General features: G+C 47.0%; 1 protein-coding gene across 2 annotated transcripts in view; it reads right to left on the minus strand.

Annotated features, from left to right (window-relative positions):
* The window catches only part of cfap54 (cilia and flagella associated protein 54), a 763,542-nt gene extending 746,618 nt beyond the window's left edge, over nt 1-16,924 (minus strand). Inside the window, exons 1-3 of one of the 2 annotated variants that reach the window (XM_038810894.1) lie at nt 16,711-16,924; nt 9,713-9,818; nt 25-168 (exon numbers count right to left, since the gene is read on the minus strand). In XM_038810894.1, coding sequence (XP_038666822.1) covers nt 25-168; nt 9,713-9,818; nt 16,711-16,844 — 384 coding nt within the window. In that variant the 5' untranslated portion in view covers nt 16,845-16,924. The remainder of the gene's footprint in view (nt 1-24; nt 169-9,712; nt 9,819-16,710) is intronic. The other variant, XM_038810895.1, reaches the window with a different exon arrangement.
* Nucleotides 16,925-17,370: the final 446 nt, after the last annotated feature.

Genomic DNA, 17,370 nt, shown 5'->3' on the forward strand with positions numbered 1-17,370 from the left:
AAAAAAAAAGATTTCTGTACATACCGTTAAGCTGGCACTCTCAATTTCAAATTGATCTGGTAAAAAGATGGTCTTAAACGTATTGACATCTGTAATGTCATCAATCCTGAAAGAACCGAACTGTTGCAGGTACCGTCCATAACACTGCCACGAGGCCAATTTATAGAACTGAAAGTGAATACCAACATTTATTCAAACACCACACGACAAAAACACATTTATCAAAATGGGGGAAGATGGAGAGGCAGAAGTCCTGGTGCAGGAAAGGCTAGCACCATCTTCAAAAGGTAGTCAGCGATACTTTGAAAAGGCAGAAGAATATGGAAAGAGCTGAAAGGTCAGAAATCTTGACTTTGTAGCAAGCACAGCAAGTTTGGTGCCCAGGGTCTCTGATGCCCTCTGCAGGTGCTCCTCCAGGCTGAATGGCCTCTTTCCTCAGGGAGGAGATTGGCTGGTCAGACCGAGCAGATATGAATGACAATAGCGGTGGTATGAGTAGCCGTAGAGTGGCTGTCGTGTTGAAAGATGATCAATCACCCGATATGATCTGGCAAGATAAACGTCGGGTATAATACTAAGCTTGCAGCCTTGCATGTGACTAAAGGCAAATATGGAATGGAGAGAGAGGAGTCCACCCAGTCTACTGCAATGTTGAGCTACTTTGATAGTCTGTCAAATGCATGTGAGTCTCTCTGTGGAAGACATCAGTCTGGGAGTGTGATGTTATTGCTATTACTGAGACTTGGTTGAGAGAAGGGCATGATTGGCAACTAAATATCCCAGGATATTGATGCTTCAGGCGGGATAGAGAGGGAGATAAAAGGGGTGGAGGAGTTGCATTATTGGTCAGAGAGGATATCACAGCTGTGCTGAAGGAGGGCACTATAGCAGACTCGAGCAGTGAGGCGATATGGGCAGAGCTCAGAAATAGGAAGAGTGCGGTAACAATGTTGGAGCTGTACTACAGACCTCCTAACAGCGAGCATGAGATAGAGGTACATATATGAAAAAAGATTATGGAAAGATGTAGGAGCAACAGGGTGGTGGTGAATGGAGATTTTAATTTTCCCAACATTGACTGGGATACACTTAGTGTCAGAGGTCTGGATGGAGCAGAATTTGTAAGGAGCACCCAGGAGGGTTTTCTGGAGCAGTATGTAAATAGTCCAACTCGGGAAGGGGCCATACTGGACCTGGTGTTGGGGAATGAGCCCGGCCAGGTGGTTGAAGTTTCAGTGGGGGATTACTTTAGGAATAAGAACAAAGAAAATTACAGCACACGAACAGGCCCTACGGCTCTCCCAGCCTGCGCCGATCCAGATCCTTTATCTAAAACTGTGCCTATTTTCCAAGGATCTACTTCCCTCTGTCCCCCGCCCGTTCATATATCTGTCTAGATGCATCTTAAATGATGCTATCGTGCCCGCCACTGCCACCTCTGCTGGCAAAGCGTTCCAGGCACCTACCTTACCACCCTCTGCGTAAAAAACTTTCCACGAACATCTCCCTTAAACTTTCCCTTTCTCACCTTGAAATCGTGACCCCTTGTAATTGACACCCCTACTCTTGGAAAAAGCTTGTTGCTATCCACCCTGTCCATACCTCTCATAATTTTGTAGACCAGAATCAGGTCCCCCCTCAACCTCCGTCTTTCCAACGAAAACAACCCTAATCTACTCAACCTTTCTTCATAGATAGCACCCTCCATACCAGGCAGCATCCTGGTGAACCTCCTCTGCACCCTCTCTAAAGCATCCACATCCTTCTGGTAATGTGGCGACCAGAACTGCACGCAATATTCCAAATGTGGCCTAACCAAAGTCTTATACATCTGTAACATGACCTGCTGACTCTGATACTCAATACCCCGTCCGATGAAGGCAAGCATACTGTATGCCTTCCTGACCACTCTATCTACCTGCGTTGCCACCTTCAGGGTACAATGGACCTGAACTCCCAGATCTCTCTGTACATCAATTTTCCCCAGGACTCTTCTTGACCGTATAGTGCGCTCTTGAATTAGATCTTCCAAAATGCATCACCTCGCATTTGCCTGGATTGAACTCCATCTGCCATTTCTCTGCCCAACTCTCCAATCTATCTATATTTTGCTGTATTCTCTGACAGTCCTCCTCGCTATCTGCAACTCCACCAATCTTAGTATCATCTGCAAACTTGCTAATCAGACCACCTGTCCCTTCGTCCAGATCATTTATGTACATCACAAACAGTGGTCCGAGCACGGATCCCTGTGGAACACCACTAATCACCTTTCTCCATTTTGAGACACTCCCTTCCACCACTACTCTCTGTCTCATGTTGCCGAGCCAGTTCTTTATCCATCTAGCTAGTACACCCTGAACCCCATACGACTTCACTTTTTCCATCAACCTGCCATGGGAAACTTTATCAAACGCCTTACTGGAACCCATATATATATATGACATCTACAGCCCTTCCCTCATCAATTAACTTTGTCACTTCCTCAAAGAATTCTATTAGGTTTGTAAGACATGACCTTCCTGACTATGGAATAGTGATCACAATTCCGTAAGTTTTAAAATACTCATGGACAAAGGCGAGAGTGGTCCTAAAGGAAGAGTGTTAAATTGGAGGAAGGCCAACTATACCATAATTCGGCAGGAACTGGGGAATGTGGATTGGGAACAGCTGTTTGAAGGTAAATCCACACTTGACATGTGGGAGGCTTTTAAAGAGAGGTTGATCAGAGTGCAGGACATACATATCCCTGTGAAAATGAGGGATAGAAATGGCAAGATTAGGGAACCATGGATGACAGGTGAAATTGTGAGACTATCTAAGAGGAAAAAGGAAGCATACATAAGGCGACTGAAGACAGGCAAAGCTTTGGAAGAATATCGAGAATGTAGGACCAATCTGAAATGAGGAATCAAGAGGACGAAAAGGGGTCATGAAATATCTTTAGCAAACAGGGTTAAGGAAAATCCCAAAGCCTTTTATTCATATATAAGGAGCAAGAAGGTAACTAGAGAAAGGGTTGGCCCACTCAAGGACAAAGGAGGAAAGTTATGCATGGAGTCAGAGAAAATGGTGAGATTCTTAACGAGTACTTTGCATCGTTATTCACCATGGAGAGGGACATGATGGATGTTGAGGTTAGGGATAGATGTTTGATTACTCTAGGTCAAGTCGGCATAAGGAGGGAGGATTTGTTGGGTATTCTAAAAGGCATTAAGATGGACAAGTCCCCAGGTCCGGATGGGATCTATCCCAGGCTACTGAGGGAAGTGAGTGAGGAAATAGCTGGGGCCTTAACAGTCCCCTTCACTATCTGCTACTTTGCAGCATCCTTGAACACGGGTGAGGTACCGGAGGACTAGAGAATTGCTAATGTTGTCCCCTTGTTTAAGAAGGGTAGCAGGGACAATCCAGGTAATTATAGACCGTGAGCCTGACATCAGTGGTAGGGAAGCTGCTGGAGAAGATACTGAGAGATAGGATCTATTCCCATTTGGAAGAAAATGGGCTTATCAGTGATAGGCAACATGGTTTTGTGCAGGGAAGGTCATGTCTTACCAACTTAATAGAATTCTTTGAGGAAGTGACAAAGTTGATTGATGAGGGAAGGGCTGTAGATGTCATACACATGGACTTCAGTAAGGCGTTTGATAAGGTTCCCCATAGTAGCCTGATGGAGAAAGTGAAGTCTCATGGGGTCCAGGGTGTACTAGCTAGATGGATAAAGAACTGGCTGGGCAACAGGACTAGTAGTGGAAGGGAGTTTCTCAAAATGGAGAACTGTGACCAGTGGTGTTCCACAGGGATCCGTGCTGGGACCACTGTTGTTTGTAATCTACATAAATGATCTGGAGGAAGGTATAGGTGGTCTGATTAGCAAGTTTGTAGATGACACTAAGATTGGTGGAGTAGCAGATAGCGAAGGGGACTGTCAGAGAATACAGCAGAATATAGATAGATTGGAGAGTTGGGCGGGGAAATGACAAATGGAGTTCAATCCGGGAAAATGCGAGGTGATGCATTTTGGAAGATCCAATTCAAGAGTGAACTATACGGCAAATGAAAAAGCCCTGGGGAAAATTGATGTACAGAGAGATCAGGGTGTTCAGGTCCATTGTACCCTGAAAGTGGCTGCGCAGGTCGATAAAGTGGTCAAGAAGGCATACGGCATGCTTTCCTTCATTGGAAGGGGTATTGAGTACAAGAGTTGGCAGGACATGTTACAGTTGTATAAGACTTTTGTTCGGCCACATTTGGAATACTGCGTACAATTCTGGTCACCACATTACCAAAAGGATGTGGATGCTTTGGAGATGGTGCAGAGGAGGTTCACCAGGATGCTGTCTGGTATGGAGGGCGCTAGCTATGAAGAGAGGTTGAATAGATTAGGATTATTTTCATTAGAAAGACGGAGGTTGAGGGCGGACCTCATTGAGGTCTACAAAATCATGAGAGGTATAAACAGGGTGGATAGCAAGAAGCTTTTTCCCAGATTGGGGGACCCAATTACTAGGGGAAACGAGTTCAAGGTGAGAGGGGAAAAGTTTAAGGGAGATATGCGTGGACAGTTCTTTACGCAGAGGCTGGTGGGTGCCTGGAACGCAGGTGGTAGAGGCGGGCATGATAGCATCATTTAAGATGTAGACAGATACATGAATGGGCAGGGAGCAGAGGGATACAGATCCTTAGAAAATAGGCAACAGTTTTAGATAGAGGATCTGGATCGGCGCAGGCTTGGAGGGCCGAAGGGCCTGTTCCTGTGCTGTAATTTTTCTTTGTTTTTTGTTCTTTCAGAGTTGACTCCTGCATTAGCAGTCCTGAGTGACTGCATGAAGCATTCCTGTGGTACAATGATGGGCTCGCCATAGTGCGTGTCCTATTTGTTTTGGAGGGAAATACAGCAGTTCACATGCATTCGGCAAGGCCCCATAAGCATCAAAAAAATGAGTGACTGACCAATCTGTTCTTGGTTGTGTGGTTGAGGAAATGAAAAGAGCTTGGTGCTCTTTCTTTAAATAATGCTATGGGATCTTTTGCATTCACATTCGCAGGCAGGCCAGAGCTGAGCTTAATGTTTCATCTGGTAAAGCACTTAGTACAATGAAATAACAGAATTTGTACTGAAAACCTTCTGTCACAATGGAATGGGTGGAGCCAAGCTGACATAACTAAATAGATTTTCAGTGAACACAGTACCACAGACAACTTTAAGAATGTTTAATTATTTAGTATCACAGACATGTCTGAGGCAAGTGAACAGTGAACAAAGAAAAACTTATTTTATTGTAAAGTCACATTATGTACAATACTCTTCAGGTCTCCACTGGGTCTGAGATGTCAGTTCCAAACGTGGCCGACTTTTATATAATAATAATAATCGCTTATTATCACAAGTAGGCTTCAATTAAGTTACTGTGAAAAGCCATATTTGAGTGTCCGTGAGTTCCCTGTCCCTCAGCAGGGAAGCCTGTACTCAACAAGGGTCAGAGAGACTAATTGCGTTGACCCCGTAGGTCTTGTGGAAGTTATAACACATTACAAATAAAAATCTTATTCTGTGATGATTGTACTAATAAGTTACTTCAAGGGGAGGGGGGAGGGGGAAGTGCGATGTGGCAGATTTGGAGGATGAGAGTGGTCATGAGCGGGATGCAGGGCCATCTTGGATGGGCCCGGTTCAGAGTAGGATTGGACGAGGAGGAACCAAAGAGGGTGATGATGGCACAGACCTCCAGTAAGAATTGTGACATGGAATGCCCGCGGGTTAAACGGACCCGTAAAGAGTTCCCGGGCTTTTGCACACCTGAAGAGTTTGAGAGCAGGGGTGATTTTCTTGCAAGGAGACGCATCTCCGGGTGAAGAATCAGGTTCGGCTGGACAGGTCGAGCCCCAAGTCGATGGGAAGGTCAAGGATGGTGAGAGAGCTGGGAGGGTTCATGGATAGAATGGGAGGGTGAATCTGTGGAGTTCAGGAACCTGGGAGGAAGGTAGCACTCCTTCCTCTTGCATGTGTACAACGTGTGTTCTAGAATATATTTTTCCGTGGTGAGTCGAGCTGATTGGAGTGGCAAGGGCAGAATATGCAGGAATTGTGATTTTGGACCACCGCCGCATTGGCTGGAGGTGAGACTTAGTTCATGGCAGGTGCAGAGGCCAGGGTGGAAGTTGGATTCGGTCTTCTGGTTTTGTGAGAAGGTCAGAGTGGCGATTAGGAACTATGTGGAGCTAAATCAGGATGGGGAGGTGTCGGCAGCCATGTTCTGGAAAGTTGTGAAGGCAGTGGTCCGAGATGAGATTATTTTGTTTAAGGCATACAGGGATAGGAGGATGATGGGCACCGACGGCTGTTGGCCGATATAGTCCACGAAGGAGTTGCTGGTGGGAGGAAGTGGTTGCAGGGGCAGTTTGACAGGTTGACGACAGGCAAGGCGGCGGGGTAGCTGCAGAAGGCGAGAGGGGTGCAGTATCAGTAAGGAGAGAAGGCGAGTCATATGTTGGCCCACCAATTGCGGCATCAGGCAGAGTCTAGAGATTTTTTGCAGGTAATGGTGGAGAAGGGGGAATTGTTGTCAAAGCCAGAAAAGATAAATGAGGCGTTCAAGGGGTACTATGAGAAGTTGGAAAAAGGCTGAGCTAGGGGAAGAGGTGGGAGATATGGGGTGGTTGGGGCAGCACGGTAGCATGGTGGTTAGCATAAATGCTTCACAGCTCCAGGGTCCCAGGTTCAATTCCCGGCTGGGTCACTGTCTGTGCGGAGTCTGCACGTCCTCCCCGTGTGTGTGTGGGTTTCCTCCGGGTGCTCCGGTTTCCCCCCACAGTCCAAAGATGTGCGGGTTAGGTGGATTGGCCATGCTAAATTGCCCTTAGTGTCCTAAAAAGTAAGGTTAATTGGGGGAGGGGTTACTGGTATAGGGTGGATACGTTAGGCTTGAGTAGGGTGATCGTTGCTCGGCACAACATCGAGGGCCGAAGGGCCTGTTCTGTGCTGTACTGTTCTATGTTCTATGTTTCTGGATGGGTTGGAGTTCCCAGAGCTGGAGAAGAGGAAGAGACATGCATTGAAGGAGCTGTTGGGGCAGAGGGAGGTGATGGATAGTATCAGGAAATACAGTCTGGGAAGATCCCGTGACGGATCCCAGACGGATTTGTGGCCGAGTTTTATAAGCAGTTTGTGACAGATTTGGGCCCCCGTCAGTTGTGGATGTTTAGTGAGGTGATGAAAAGGGGTGAGTCCCAGCAACGTTGTCTCGGGTGGCAATTTTGATGATCCCAAAGAAGGGAAGGACCCACTGGAGTGTGGGTTCTTAAGGCCCATTTCTTTGTTGAACACGGATGTGAAAGTACTGGCGAAGGTGTTCACGTGTAGGTTGGAGGGGTGTGTGCCAAGGGTGGTCTGTGAGGACCAAACAGGTTTTGTGAAGGATAGGCAGCTCTCCAGCAAAATTAGGAAACTGTTGAATGTAGTTATAACTCCATCAGGGGCCGAGCACCAGAGGTCATTGTATCCATGGATGCAGACAAGGCCTTTGACTGGGTAGAGTGGAGGCACCTGTTTGAAATTCTGGGTAGGTTGGGCTTGGGCTGAAGTTTGTGGCATGGGTGCGTCTTTTGCAAGTGTCCCAGTGGCAAGCATGCATACGAACGAGACAAGTTCAGGGTATTTTGGGCTGCACAGGGAAACGAGGCCAGGTGTCGCCGTTGTTATTTGCGCTGGCGATTGAGCCCTTCAGGGATCGGCTGAATGGGGAGGGATTGTGAGTGGGGGGCAGGAAACATTGGATATCATTGTATGCAGATGAATTATGGGCCTGATGGGAATGTTTGGGGCCTTCTCGGAGTACAAGCTGCACATAAGGGAAGAGCGAGTGAATGCGGCGGAGCAAGGGGCCAATTTGGAGGCACTACCGTTTAAGGTGGCAAGAGAGCAGTTTAGGCATTCAGAGGTTCAGGTGATGCATGAGTGGGCCACAATGCAAAAGGTGGAACTTGACAGAGTTAGTGGAGAAGGTTAAGGGGGATCTCAAGAGGTGGGATGCATTACACTTGACGTTGGCATGGAGGGTGCAGATGGTAAAGGTGAACATGCTGCCAAGGTTCCTGATTGTCTTTCAGACCTTCCTGATCTTTCTTCCCAAGGCCTTCTTCCAGAGGGTAGAGGCACTGATTTCACAGTTTACATGGACTGGGACGGTACCGAGGGTGAAGAAGGCACTGCTACAGAGACAGAAAGCGGAGTTTACGCTCCCAAACCTGATGTATTATTACTGAGCTGCGAGGGCAGCACATGGCGCAGTGGTTAGTGCTGCTGTCCCACGGCGCCAAGGTCCCAGGTTCAATCTCTGCTCTGGGTCACTGTCCGTTGGAGTTTGCACATTCTCTCCGTGTTTGCATAGGTTTCACCCCCAGAACCCAAAGATGTGCAAGGTAGGTGGATTGGACACACTAAATTGCCCCTTAATTGGAAAAAATTAATTGGGTACTCTAAATTATTTTTTTAAATTACTGGGCTGTGAATGAGGAGAAGAAGAGGTGTTGGTGGGGGGGGGGGGGGGGGAAAGGAAATGGATTAGGTTGGAGGTGGAGTGGAGGAGGAGTCCTGCGGGGTTTCTAGTCTGAGGGCCCTGGTGATAGCCCCATTGCCGTTAGACCTGGGGAGTCTGGTGGTGCAGGCGGCTATCAGGATATGGAACCAATTGAGGAGACATTTTAAGTTGGATAAAATGTTGGTGCTGGCGCCAGTGTGGGTGTGGGTGTTTAATGAATGGGATGTATGTGAAGCGGAGGCAGGCGGGGCTGGAGTGGGTTAGGGATATGTTTGTGGGACTGGACAAGCTGCGGGAGAGATTTGAGCTGCCCAAGAGTAGCGAGTTTAGGTACATGCGGGATTTCACGCGAAAGTGGAGGCAGATGTTCCCTCAGTTACTGGAGTACACACTGTTGGAGCAACTGCTGCTCCCTGACGATCTGGGGGAGGGCAGGATTGGGAACATATATGGGTGATTATGGGAACAGGGAAAGGCACAGGTGGTGAGGATAATGCCTATGTGGTAGGAGGAATTGGTGGGGAAAGTAGGTTGGGGGGCTCTGCTGTAAGGCGATGGGCGGGTGAACTCAACTTCCACCTGCAGGAGGATGAGCTTGATTCAGTTAAAAGTGGTACACAGGTTACACATGTCTCAGGTGAGGCTGAATGGGTTCTTCCAGGGGGCAATCGATGGGTGTGAGAAGTGTGGTGGGCCGGTGAATCATGCTCAAGTTCTGGGGTTGCGAGAAGCTGGAGAGCTTTTCGGAGGTGGTGTCTGGGATGTTATGCAGGCTACTAGGGCTGAGGTCAGGTCACACTCTATGGTGGCAATATTTGGGGTTTCAGAGGAGCCGGAGCTGCAGGAGGGGACGGGGGCCAATGATTGCCCATCGAAGGATCCTGTTGAATGGAGGTCAGATACACCGCTGTGGGTGGCTGCCTAGCTGGGGAACTTGTACGAGTTTTTCTGGCCAGAGAAGATTAAGTTTGAATTGAGGGGGTCAGAAGAAGATTTCGAAGTGCAGTGGAGGCTGTTCATTACTTTATTTGAGAAGTTGTTCGTTGAAGTGGGGGGGTTAAAAGGGAAAAAACTGTTGACTATGCTTTGACAGACTGTTCATTTGGCTGATGTTGTGTATGTTTGGAATGACATACCTTTAAAATAAAAGTTAATTCAAACAGATGTACCTTCATTTGTTGAAGAAAATCCCCAATCTTCAGCAATTTTTCGTGGTAATAATGATCTGGTAACAGTTTCTCATATGTGTTCCAGATGCAAGATAAATCATTGGCTCTGATAAATTAAAATAGAGTAATGCTGATGAGTAATCAGCTTTGGCTGGATGAGGGAAATGGACATCTGAACTTCAAGACAAAACTTAATTAAGGACAAGTTAATACATATGTATATATTCATGCTGCTGCTATTAAAAACATTCCATTAAATCACACGTTAAAATATTAGTTGATCTCTTGTACATCTGCGAACAGACTCCAGGCCATGCACCTTCAGGTGAAGTGAAAATGAAATGAAAAATGAAAATCGCTTATTGTCACGAGTAGGCTTCAATGAAGTTACTGTGAAAAGCCCCTAGTCGCCACATTCCGGCGCATCTCCGGGGAGGCTGGTACGGGAATTGAACCGTGCTGCTGGCCTGCTTGGTCTGCTTTAAAAGCCAGTGATTTAGCCTGGTGAGCTAAACCAGCCCGTGTGGGATTAGAGAGTGTGAGATAACTGAGCAAAGGCGTGCAAACATAATTTTGGAGTTTTGCATTTTACTGTGATGGGATTTAGAGATCGGAAAAGTAAATAAGAGAAAAGTTATGAAGACATTTCTGAACCATCATAACAACAACTGGGGAGCATCCAGGGCAGAAGGAGAAAGTAAGAGGGTCTGGGGTTTGGAGGAAGGGTGACAGGAGAGAATTGTGGTGATACACCTGTGCACAGTTTTGTATATAGTTAGTAATGTGACCTCCAACCAGATGGTGGCGTCAGACATCCTTCAGACAAAGTGACTTGAGATACCCGCCAGTTGGTAGTAGGAAGTACGAGAGAATAGTCGCACTTAAAACTAGGTCCAGGAGAATTCACCGAATTCATTTAGTAGCCTTTGTCTGTATAGTAATCTGTTAGTTATCTTTCCACGTGTGTTAATAAATCATGTTTCTAGTGAAACAACTAGATGTTCTGTGTACCTGGTTGGATCACAGAACACATCAAGGGGTGCTGTGGTCAGAAGCGAGGGTTACAAGGGACTTGGTGTCGGTGATAGGGTCTGAGGGGTAGGAGGGAGACTTGACAATGGGGATCAAAAGACAGGCATGAGTGAGAGGGAGACTGGGGTGTGGATAACAGTGCAATTAACACTCAAATTGAAGGAATGAGGAAAACTCGGAACTAGAGAACTGAGCCCTGCCTTTCTTGCAAATTTATGAGCAACATAATGAGTGGGATTGGACCATGACAGAAACTGCCAGCAATGGAGTGCGTGAGACCTGGGGACTTTGTTGTCAGTATAATGAAGAAATGTTACCACTGGTGAATGGATAACTAGAGGACAAAGAAGGAAGATTCTCACTATGAACGAGGAGCTGCAGCTTCTGATTTTATATCACAAGCTCGAGTACATGGAGGAGTGAGAGTCAGGAGGAATGGCCTCCTTCTGCACTGTAACAATTCTGTGATGGGTCCACACTGGTGTTGTGGAGCTGTGAGGAGCACTTCTGTCCTGCTCCTCTGCTCTACCTGCATCCCCTGACGTCACATAAGGCAAAGTGATAAAAGGCTCCCTATCACTTATTCAGTGGCTTCCATTGATCCCTTTACAAGAACCTAAGCAGCTGTTCTTAGGATTGTAAAAATTGTTTTCTTCACCTTGGTTTTTCATACATTCTGCAGAAAGATCTTGAAACAGATGTTCTATCCATGTTTAACTTAAAATGTGCAGATTAGGTGCAGGATCACAAACCCAAAAATTGATATTCAGTGGGTCCAATTTACAACCAATGCAGACATAATAGCAAGAATTTGCATTTATATTGCACCGTTAATGTGTCACTCAGTTCCAGCGATCACAGATCAGCAGTAAGCCACATAGAAACACAGAAAATAGGAGCAGGAGGAGGCCATTTGGCCTTTCGAGCCCGTTCCACCATTCATTATCATGGCTGATCATCCAATTTAATAGCCTAATCCCGCTTTCCCCCTTTGATCTCCTCGCTCCAAGCGCAATATCTAACTTCCTGTTGAAAACATACAATGATTTGGCCTCAACTGTGGTAATGAATTCCACAGGCTCACCACTATCTGGATGAAGAAATTACTCTTCATCACAGTCCCAAATGGTCTACCCGTATCCTCAGACTGTGACTTCTGGTTCTGGACACACTCACCATCGGGAACATCCTTCCTGCATCTTCCCTGTCTAGTCCTGTTCAAATTTTATAGGTTTCTATGAGATCCTCCCTTATTCTTCTGAACTCCAGTGAATACAATCCTAACTGATTCAATTTCTACTCATACGTCAGTCCCGCCATCCCAGGAATCAGTCTGGTAAACCTTTGCTGCACTTCCTCTCGAACAAGAACATCCATCCTCAAATAAGTTGACCAAAACTGCATACAGTGTTCCTTGTGTGGCTTCAACAAGGCCCTGTATAATTGCAGTAAAACATCCCTGCTCCTGTACTCGACCCCTCTCGCGATGGCCAGTATACCATTTGCCTTCTTTACCGCCTGCTGTACCTGCACGTTTACCTTCAGTGACTGGCGCACAAGGTCACCCAGGTCTCGTTGCACAATCCCTTCTCCTGATTTTTGGCCATTCAGATAATAGTCCGCCTTCTCATTTTTGTTACCAAAGTTTTATCCCTACATTTATCCAAATTATAGTGCTTAGAATCACTACAGTGCAGAAGGAGGCCATTTGGCCTATCGAGTTTGCACCAACCCTCTAAAAGAAAGAGGCCCACTCCCCCGCCTTATCCCCGTAACATCCTAGACAGTAAGGGGCAATTTATCATGGCTAGTCCACCCAACCTGCACATCTTTGGACTGCATCTGCCATTTGCCCACTCACTAAACTTGTCCAAATCACACTGAAGAATCTGCATCCTCACAGCTCACCCAACTTGGTGTCATCTGCAAATTTGGAGATATTACATTTTGTTCCCTCATCTAAATCATTAACATATATTGCGAATAGCTGGGGTCCTAGCACTGATCCCTGCGGTATCCCACTAGTCACTGCCTACCGATTTGAAAGACCCGTTAATTCCTACTGGATAAAAGCAAATTACTACGAATGCTGGAGTCTGAAACAAAAGAGAAAATACTGGAAAATCTCAGCAGGTCTGGCAGCATTTGTTTGGAGAGAAAAGAGCTAACGTTTTGAATTCAATGACTCTTTGTCAAAGCTAACAGTCAGAGAATGTGGGGGATATTTATACTGCGAAGGAAAGATGAGTCACAGCCACAGAAACCCAGGAAAAAGGGGTGCTAATGGCCGCAGAAACCAAGGAGAAAGTGCTAATGGCAGTCCCCAGAGAGAACCAAGGTGTGAGAGGCAAAACAGCAGAGAAACTAACTTCAGAGGCTAAACTGTGACTGATGAAGATATGAGGGGGAGGGGGCAGTACGGTGGCACATTGGTTAGCATTGCTGCCTAAGGCGCTGAGGATCCGAGTTCGAATCCTGGCCCTGGGTCACTGTCTGTGTGGAGTTTGCACATTCGCCCCATGTCTGTGTGGGTCTCACCCCCAAAAACCAAAGATGTGCAGGATAGGTAGATTGGCCACGCTAAATTGCCCTTAATTGGAAAAATAATTGGGTACTCTAAATTTATTTTTAAAAAAGAAATGAACATGTGAGGGGAGGGGAAGGGGGAAGCAAATGGGAGTTAGGGGAAAGGAAAGGTGGATAAGATTGGGGGGGGGGCTAAATATATATTAAGAGAGACAAGAAAGAAATAAATGGTAAGAGAAAGTTGAAATGAAATGGGATGAAAACAAATGGGTGGGGCGGGGTAGAGCTAATCATTTGAAGTTGTTGTTGAATTCGATGTTGAGACCGGAAGGCTGTAGCGTGCCTAACTGGAAGATGAGATGTTGTTCCTCCAGTTTGCGTTGAGCTTCACTGGAACATTGCAGCAGGCCAAGGATAGACGTGTGGGCATGGGAAAAGGGACTTTTGTTAAAATAGCAAGCAACAGGAAGGTCCGGGTCCTGAATGCGCACAGACCGAAGGTGCTCAGCAAAGCGATCACCTAGTCTGTGTTTGATCTCTCCGATATAGAGCAGGCCACATTGCGAGCAGCGAATGCAGTAGACCAGATTGGAAGGGGTGCAAGTAAAACGCTGTTTAACCTGGAATGAGTGTTTTGGGCCTGGGATGTTGAGCATGGAAGATGTAAAGGGCAGGTGCTACACCTTCTGCGATTGCATGGGAAGGTGCCATGGGTGATGGGAGAGGTACTGGGTATGGGGACTGGATTATCTTGGAAGGAACGGTCTCTGCGGTTTGCTGACAGAGGGGGTGAAGGGAAGATGTGTTTGGCGGTGGCATCATGCTGAAGTTGGCAAAAATGGCAGAGGATTATGCTTTTCATACGGAGGCTGGTGGGATGAAATACGAGGACGAGGGGGTCTCTATCCTTCTCCTGGGAGGGAGAGAAGAGGACGAAAACAAAGGAGTGGTGCGGGATATAGACTACACACTGTTGAGGGCCCTGTCCACAACTGTAGGTGGGAAATCACGGTTGAGGAAGAAGGAACACATTTTCGAAGCACCATTTTGGAAAGTGGCATCATCGGAGCAAATGCGAAGGATGCGAAGGAGTTGAGAGAAAGGGATGAAGTCTTTACAGGGTGTAGGGTGCAAAAAGCTGTAGTCCAGGTAGTTGTGGGAGTCAGTGGGTTTGTAGTGGATATTAGTAGATAGTTTATTACCGAAAATGGAGACAGAAAGATTAAGGAAGGGAAGGTAAGTGTCTGAGATGGACCAGGTGAAAGTGATGGAGGGGTGGAAACTGGAAGCGAAGTTGATTAATTTTTCCAGGTCAGGACGAGAGCATGAAGCGGCACCAAAATAGTCATCAATGTATCAGTGAAGGAGTTGTGGGAGAGGACCCGGGTAGCCTGGAACAAGGAATGTTCCACATACCCCATAAAAAGAAAAGCATAGCTAGGACCCATGCGGGTACCCATTGCTACACCTTTGATTTGGAGAAAGTGAGATGAGTTAAAGGAGAAATTGTTGAGAGATAGAACGAGTTCAACCAGACGGAGGAGAGTGCTTATGGATGGGAATTGTCCGGGCCTCTTTTCGAGAAAGAAGCAAAGGGCTCTCAGGCCATCCTGGTGTGGAATGGAGGTGTAAAGAGATTGCACATCCATGGTGAATAGAATGCGGTTCAGGCCCGCAAAATGGAAACTGTCAATATGACACACTGCATCAGAGGAATCCCGGATGTAGGTGGGGAGGGAATGGACTAGAGGAGTGAGGATGGATTCAAGATCAGAGAAAATAAGTTCGGTGGGGTAGGCGCATGCTGACACATTGGGCTTGCCGGGACAGTCCTTTTTGTGGATTTTGGGAAGTAGATAAAAGCGGGCTGTTCAGGGTTGGGAGAATATGAGGTTGGAAGCTGTGGAGGGGAAGGCATCCAGAGGAAATGAGGTCGTTAACGGTGTTGGAGATAATGGTTTGATGTTCAGTGGTCTGGTCATGGTCCAGGGGGAGGTAGAAAGAAGTATCTGAGAGTTGACACTCAGCCTCTGTGAGGCAGAGGTCAGTGCGCCAAACGACAACGGCACCCCCTTTGTCGGCAGGTTTGATGACAAAGTCGGGGTTCGACTTGACAGAGCGAAGAGCAGAAACTTCGGAAGGAGAGAGGTTGCAATGGGTGAGGGGGCCAGAAAACTTACGACGGCCAATATCCCGTCAGCAGTTCTCAATGAAAAGATCAAGGGCAGGTAATTGTCCCGGCCTGGGGGTCCACTTGGAGGCAGAATGATGGAGGCACATGAAAGGATCAGTGGAACGGGGGGAGGATTCTTGCCCAAAGAAGTGGGCACAGAGACGAATGCAACGAAAGAAGAGTTCAACATCATGTCGAGCCTGGAATTCATTGAGGTGGGGATGTAACGGTACAAAGCTGAGGACTTTGAAGCGTGGTACATTGGCAAGACCATGCAGACGCCGTGACAACGGATGAACGGACATGGCGCAACAATCGGCAGGCAGGAATGTTCCATTCCAGTCGGGGAACACTTCAGCAGTCAAGGGCATTCAATCTCTGATCTTCGGGTAAACATTCTCCAAGGTGGACTTCAGGATGCGCGACATCGCAGAATCGCCAAGCAGAAACCTATAGCCAAGTTCCGCACACATGAGTACGGCCTCAACCGGGACCTTGGATTCATGTCGCATTACATTCATCCCCTACCATCTGGCCTTGGCTTGCGAATTCCTACCAACTGTCCGAGCTTGAGACAATTCACACCTCTTTACTCCATCTGGACCTGTAACGACTTAACTACCTGCAAAGACTCACATTCAAAGTATTGTCATGCATCTTTGACTTTGTCTATATACAAGGGGCTGGTTTAGCTCTCTCAGCTAAATTGCTGGCTTATAAAGCAGACCAAGCAGCCCAGCAGCACGGTTCGATTCCCGTACCAGCCTCCCCGGACAGGCGCCGGAATGTGGTGACTAGGGGCTTTTCACAGTAACTTCATTGAAGCCTACTCATGGTAATAAGCGATTTTCATTTCATTTCATTTACATGTTTCTGGAACCTACATCTTCATTCACCTGAGGAAGGAGCAGGGCTCCAAAAGCTAGTGATTTGAAACAAATCACTAGCTTTGTAGACTTTAACAAAGTTTTCATAGGCAGTTCCATTGTAAATGTTGACAGAGGAATTTATAAAAGTTTACACTGAAAAGTGGCAAAAACGGTAAGTAAGTTTTTGCATGTATAAATATAGCTATATATATATATGTATATTAGATCAGTGCAGCATTTGCCAGTCCGGGTCAGTCGCAGGAAAAAAGAGATTTTATATTTGTGATTTGCAATTGGCTTTAAGGGTATAAATTTGAATGGTATCCAGTAGAATGAACACAAGGAGCCTGCCTGATGGAGATGGGCTTTAAGGAGGGGAGGTAGGTCTCGAGTCTTACCCTCTCGTGTACGAGTTGTGGGAAGTCGCGCTCTCCATATTTTTCATAAAGTGGTTGAGCTTTTGTTCAAGCGAAGCTACAACTGGGTTTTTCTCATCCAACTTCCCATAAAACTTGGCGGGCATTGGCTCCATTGGGACGATTGGGTAAAAGCACCTTCCTCACCAACCATCAAACCGCCTCATCCACCAGCAAACACGCCGTTGCTGGGAGACTGCCCGCCCCGCCCCCCAACACCACGTGGCTTCCTCTCAGAATCCCAAACCTGGAGCTGCTAGCCCCGCCCCACCGTCTCCCACGGCGACAACCCGCCCACTCAGCGTAAAGCCTGCAGCTGATTGACAGCGACTGACCCTGTCTTCCCGTCTCCCACGGCGACAACCCGCCCAGCCAGCAGAAAGCTCGCAGCTGATTGACAGCGGCTGACCCCGCCCATAAACAATCGCGAGCCGCCGCTGGACAACAGGTGAACTTCAAGTTGGCCAACTGTATGAGGGCCGTCGGCCCCACAATCTCAGGACGTGGAACTTCTGCGTGAAGGTAATAGACGTAAAAAATAAATATTCAACGTTGCAACATCTATTATGGTTCCCAGTTCAAATCCCACTCCAGGGTTTCATCCTTTTAAATAAATTTTTACTGGATGTGGGCGTGGCCGGT

The sequence above is a fragment of the Scyliorhinus canicula genome, chromosome 11 (genome assembly GCF_902713615.1).
Source record: "Scyliorhinus canicula chromosome 11, sScyCan1.1, whole genome shotgun sequence".
In the NCBI taxonomy this organism is placed as follows: Eukaryota; Metazoa; Chordata; class Chondrichthyes; order Carcharhiniformes; family Scyliorhinidae; genus Scyliorhinus; species Scyliorhinus canicula.